The following is a 5,973-nucleotide window of genomic DNA, read 5'->3' on the forward strand; positions in this document are numbered from 1 at the left end:
GCATGGGTGAACGTGGGGAAAATGTGTTAAGCAACTGGATGTTTTACTGTGTGTCCTGTTTTTGTACTAATAAAAGAAGTTGTAGAAAGATGACACTGAAGATGCCATTAGTCTTTGAAATGTGCTCCAGGTTGTTGTTTGGCACCCTTTCCACACGCAGTGAAACTTTGCAGAGGGGAGGAAGAATAGAGGAGAGAAAAGAACAACAATCATATTGCCTTAGAATTAGTTTTGCATCAACTTTGGCCAGATGAGAAGTACTTGCTGTAGTTGCAACTTGCTTTCTTGTTGGGCTGTCTGGAGTAAATCCTTAATGTAATTTGTTTACAAAATACTCAAGTCTTCTGTTAGCCCTTGTCATTTATTATGTAGGGCTTGGTGTGAAAACCATGTCTAATGCACTGATACGGCTAGTGGGAAGTTTGGCTGAGCTGAGGAATTCTATATAACGTGATGAAATATTTGGACCTACCCCCATCAAATTTTCTGTCATTGTGAAATAAGAGTGCCGGCACAAGTAGCTAGCTGAGAAGAACTGATTAGGAATAACTCCCTGCTCAGACAAGTCTATATTTCAATGAAAGTTTGATGTCCTTATTTTAACAAAATCTCTTCTTATTATAGTGACAGGGGCAGTTCACAGCCTGCTGTGCTGTATTGAAGTGTTCATATCAATAGCAAAGGAAATGATACCATGAATGGTTTTCTCCCCAGGTGCTGAAGAAGTCTTGCTGCTCGCTAGAAGGACTGACTTGAGGAGGATTTCTCTGGACATGCCGGATTTCACTGACATTATTCTGCAGATAGACAATATCAGACACGCAATTGCCATAGACTACGATCCTGTGGAAGGCTACATCTACTGGACTGATGATGACGTCCGGGCAATTCGTCGGGCCTACCTTGATGGCTCTGGAGCACAGACTCTGGTAACCACAGAAATCAACCATCCAGATGGCATTGCTGTGGACTGGGTGGCGAGGAACCTGTACTGGACTGATACTGGAACAGACCGCATTGAAGTGACCCGGCTGAATGGGACATCAAGAAAGATCCTTATCTCAGAAAACCTAGATGAACCTCGAGCAATAGTGCTCAATCCTGTAACAGGGTAAGTTTTGTGTTTATCGATAGCCCTGTGATAGGTCTTTGGATCCAGTTTATGGTCTCCTGAAACTGAAAATCTGCAAATTGCGGCATGATGTGTGTATTATTTGTCAAATGTTCTGGAAATAATTGGCTTTCCCTTGCTTCATCCCTTTAATACTGTGTATATAAAAGGTGACTTCTAAATACAGTGTTCTTCAATGAACCTATACGTCGTGTGTTTGGTTGAATTTTCTTTCCTCTGTGTCTTCAGTGTTATCATAACTATGAAAGAATTGGGCCACTGCACATTTTCAATAGTTTAATTTATTTAGTGCTCAAACTTTATATTGTCATCGCTGATTACAGTTCGAGTCGGCTTGTTTGCGGCAGTTGGGGAAGCAGAAAGTTAGTAAGCTCTTTCAAAAGCAGGACAGATCTTGACACTTTTTTGTCTTGCATGCTACGTGCATTAACTGTTTCCCCTCTTTTTTTTTTACAGCTACATGTATTGGACGGACTGGGGTGAAAGTCCAAAGATAGAATGTGCTTATTTGGATGGCTCAGAAAGGCGAGTTCTGGTGAATACATCCCTAGGTTGGCCTAATGGCTTGGCACTGGATCTTGAAAAAGACAAGCTTTACTGGGGAGATGCAAAAACAGATAAAATTGAGGTGAGTAATAGAGCCATACTTGGGTGCATTCTTAGAAAACAAGTGCTGTTGTCATGTGCCACATTATGTCTTGGATACACTTATGCATTTTTTGAGGAGTCTGTTGTTTCATTAATATTAACATGGTATTTAGCATAACAAGACATATTTGAGAAGAAAGGAAACACATTCATGTGGTTCAGAAAACTTTTGCAAGAAATGTTAAGTTTGTTATGTCTACATTGCTGCAAGTGTAATTTAATTGCTTGAAATCTCAGGTTTTACCTGAGGCTTTTCCAACAAATTGGGACACTCGGGTACAACCTCTTTAAAAGATGTTTTGACTTGTCTGTAGTGCTTGGAACTAGTATCTAAAATTGCTGCATGCGAAAGACTTGATGCAAGGTTCGTGTACAGGAGAAGGTGGATGTGGGGGCCCTAGAGAGCCGTATTTCAGGACCTTAATGATTATGTAGTGTCCAGATGCATGGACGAGAAGTAATTTTTAATGTACCGCCTGCTTTGAAAACAATTGGGCATTCTACCTCTGAATTTGAGGAGGGGCAATCCTCTTCACAATGTTGTATAAACATTTATGACAATATTTAGTATTTCTTAATTGTTGAAAGAATGTCTGATAGAACACTGTGTGATTCCCTTATGCCCCCCTTTCTTGGGGAAGAATTTTCTTAAAAATGCAAAAAATTCATCCTGTCTACCTATTGCTCAAACACTAGACAAAGTTGGACAAATTATCCACTTGTTTGTTATGATGTGCTCCCAGGAGTAAGGTAGACAAGTGTCTCTGGAGATTCACTGCTTTAAATTTAAAATATGGTCAAAGCAGGCATCTGTACTGGTCTAGCCATGGACATTGACAGTTGCACCGGGGAGGCCCGAGATGTTTCAAGAGACATTCTCCTAAAGGAGATGCCTTTTTTCGCATTGTTTTTGCATTAGTATCACATGATTAAATCTTAATCTAAAAGAATAATTGTGCTGCCACAGATGTGAAACCAGTCTTGGATATCGCTGCAGAGAACTGAGTCCCAAAATAGTTTCACTCAGAGCAGAAGACGATAAATTAAATAACTGGAAGAGTTAGAGTGAAGGTTTGGGGCCAGGGTTTTTTTGGCTTCTGAGCATATGTTCATGAGATTCTGAGGTTTCAGTGAATTATTAACAACAGTATTCAACTGAGAGGAAATTCAGCAAATTCATAGAGGTTGATAATATTGTGATGTAGAAGAGCACATGGCTTTTGTGTAGTCCAGGATAACTATCAACAGCCATTTTATACATTTGTTGTGGATGTGTTCATAGAGTTGCTGAAGACCTGTATGTAATAGGGGGCTTACTTGCACGACAGTGTCCATTTAATTTGAGACAGCTGAGGATATGGATAGAGAATATGGATACAGCCAGATGTTGTGAAGAAGTCTCAAACAGTTGCTTAAGATCCTGTTGTGTTCCCCACCACCCCCAATGCTTACTTTCTAAATAAAACCGTTGTTTAAGAAGTGCATCTGGTTACTGGCCACTTGTGCTCATATTTCTAAGAAGGAAAAATTGGATTTTGAACCTCAATCTAAAGTTCTTATAGTAGGTTATGATTAATCTGAGGGTTTGGATGACAGTATGAGACATGACCTGAGATCAGGCAAATTCAAAAATTCCCACTCTGTTATCATTAGATCATTAGATTTGTCAGCCAGACAAATGTTCCTTTCTAATGTTTTGTTAAGCTCCAGGTGACCGGTGGCCATAGATCCCTTGACCTGGCTGTGGTACGTTCTTAGTATGAAGTAGTTGTTTGTCTTCCACAAAGATGTCGGAAGAACAGTTTGAAAATTAAAGGTGCTAAATAATTAGTTCTGAGTATTTTAATTTGAAAAGGGAATTCTCCAGGGAATTTGAATTAGCTTCAAAGTAACACAAGGGAATAACTCGCTAATTGACATCAATTCATAAAAACAATTATCAAACCGGAATGTGCGAGTAAAGACCCAAAAAAAAGTTTTTTCTCTTTAAAACAACAATTAAAAATTTTCTTCCTATGATATAAGCTAGTTTGCTGAAGTCGTGTTTTGACTATACTATTACAACAGTCTATTTCTGTACTAATACCTAAGAAAAGCGTATAGACATTTTTTCCCTTGGCCATGGCCTGTGAAGTCGATTGAGTTTTCATGTTGTTTGGGGGAGTAGCATATGCAGCATTTTTAGATAAATAATTTTTGATGAATGACTCTGCTCCCTAAAGGTTTTGCCCTCAGGAAGAGTGGAAGCAAGACTGTCTCCTAGCTCCAGAAATGTAACTTCAGTGTTTGGCAGTTAGCTAAGTACTGGGCTTGATGACTACCAGAGAGCCCCTGTGCCCCCTTACCTTTTAGCCTGCAGGACAGGGAACATTCCAAATGCCACCTTTTATAGCTGGGATCGTAGTTGTACAATGCATTTCATGGGTTTAAGCAATCTATTTAGTCTGCCTCACTTCATTGTAAGGCAGCGAAGCCAGCAATACTGTTTGGTTTGGCATCAAAGTTTAGGAAAATCAGAGAAGCCAAAGTAAGGGCTTTTTATTCCCTCAGTTTTTCTTTTGCTTGTTATACTTACTTTTTGTGGTTCTCTTCTATTTGCAAAAATACAGAGAAGAGGGTGGTTCGCTTGGTCTTGCAAACAGAAGATATTCTTTACATGAAATAAATTGTGACATCTGTAAATACGTTGATTCCTACATATTGTGCAACCCCGTTTTAACTGTGAGCACAAAGAGTGAAATCTCCATGCTCCTGGCAATGGATTTCACATTTTCTTAGATTAAAACAGGTGTAAATATTCTCATTTTAAGTCTTCCCCCCACCTTTTTTTTTTCCTTTTTGCACTTTTTCTCTTTATGCTTGGAGTTTATTTTTGTTAGCTATCACGAACAGACTCCTCCTGAGGCTGGATTTACAAATATCTGCATAGGCCCATTTAGGATGTGATGGGGAAAAAAATCCTGTGTGTTTGCCCGCAGTTCTGAGCCGTGCTGTGAAGCGGTCTGTCGTGGTCCGATCTGGACTGGCACGAGTTGAAACGTCACTGGCATGTTATCAGTAGAAATGGATGTTAGATGACTATCGCAGAACTTCCATTAGAAAACAAATTTTCAGTTTCCGTTTCGGAAGACATGCCAGACACATTTGTATATTCTGCTTACTTGGAAAAGAGCTGTGTGACTTAACCAGTCACTGACACAGCTCAGATACTGGCCAGTTTGGTCTCTAATAGAGCTGCTTTTCATTAATACTCCTCTACAAGACGAAAAAAGTGCGCTAAGGAAATATTTTAGAATAGAAGCAAATTGATCAAATGGATTGTATTTCACATTTATTGCTCATCTTGCTATATTTGTAACCTAACAGTCCTTTCCTGCAAGATTTCTGTGTTTGAGAGGTTCTGTTGATACCCTCGATTTTCCCAGTAAGCCGTAGTTTGTGCTTCTCTGCTGGCCCCAGTACACGTGAAACCTCAATGTATCGTGTATGAAATGGGGCATTTCCACTTTTACTTGCTGTTGAAGTTATTCAGCATAAACTCATTCTCTCATGCACATGTTCTGTTGCCAAGAGCATGCTGTTTAAGTGGCTTGCCAATGCAGCTGGTGTCTCGGTGATTTGTTTTGTATGTGTGTGTATGTCCTTTGCATCCACAGCTTGTCAGAAACAAAAACCAGCTGACTGCAAGTGGAGGATACGTGTTTATATTTTATACTATAGTTGACCTAGCCAAGTATTAGAATTTTTCTTTTTTCCAGTAAGCACCTAAAATTACCCTGAAGCATGTTACTGGATAAATTTAGTTTATGTTAACACCTAAAACCAGCACAGGTGGGATAGTAGATAGTAAGCTGTAACTCTATTTTGTAACTCATTAGGTAGCAAAAAAAAAAAAAAAAGATTAATGAAGTTTTGGGTGGTTTACTCTGTTGCTACACTGCAAGGAGAGAGTTCTTGCCTCATCTAACATGACATTCAGATTTATGTTGAGCGCTCCTGAAGGAGGAAGACTTCAACCAACTGGAGGGCCCCTCATGGTTCAGAAAGTGGCACTCTGCAGCTGCACTCTGCTGCAGAAGGCAAAGAAGGTGGCATGTGGCTCGCTGCGTGCTGCCCTGGATGTGCTGAAGATGGGAGGCCAAAGAGCTGTTAGAGGGTAATGGAGAGGGACAGTGGCTGGGCCAGTATATTAT

At 39.9% G+C, this 5,973-nt stretch overlaps 1 protein-coding gene across 1 annotated transcript; it reads left to right on the forward strand.

The window, feature by feature from the left end:
- Positions 1 to 721: 721 nt before the first annotated feature.
- Positions 722 to 1,760, forward strand: LRP5L (low density lipoprotein receptor-related protein 5-like; the record flags this gene model as incomplete). Its single annotated transcript, XM_009575959.1, has 2 exons — positions 722 to 1,111; positions 1,589 to 1,760. Coding segments are annotated over exons 1-2 (510 nt in total), but the record flags the coding sequence as incomplete, so codon positions are not given.
- Positions 1,761 to 5,973: the final 4,213 nt, after the last annotated feature.

The sequence above is a fragment of the Fulmarus glacialis genome, unplaced genomic scaffold (genome assembly GCF_000690835.1).
Source record: "Fulmarus glacialis isolate BGI_N327 unplaced genomic scaffold, ASM69083v1 scaffold49524, whole genome shotgun sequence".
Lineage (NCBI taxonomy): Eukaryota > Metazoa > Chordata > Aves > Procellariiformes > Procellariidae > Fulmarus > Fulmarus glacialis.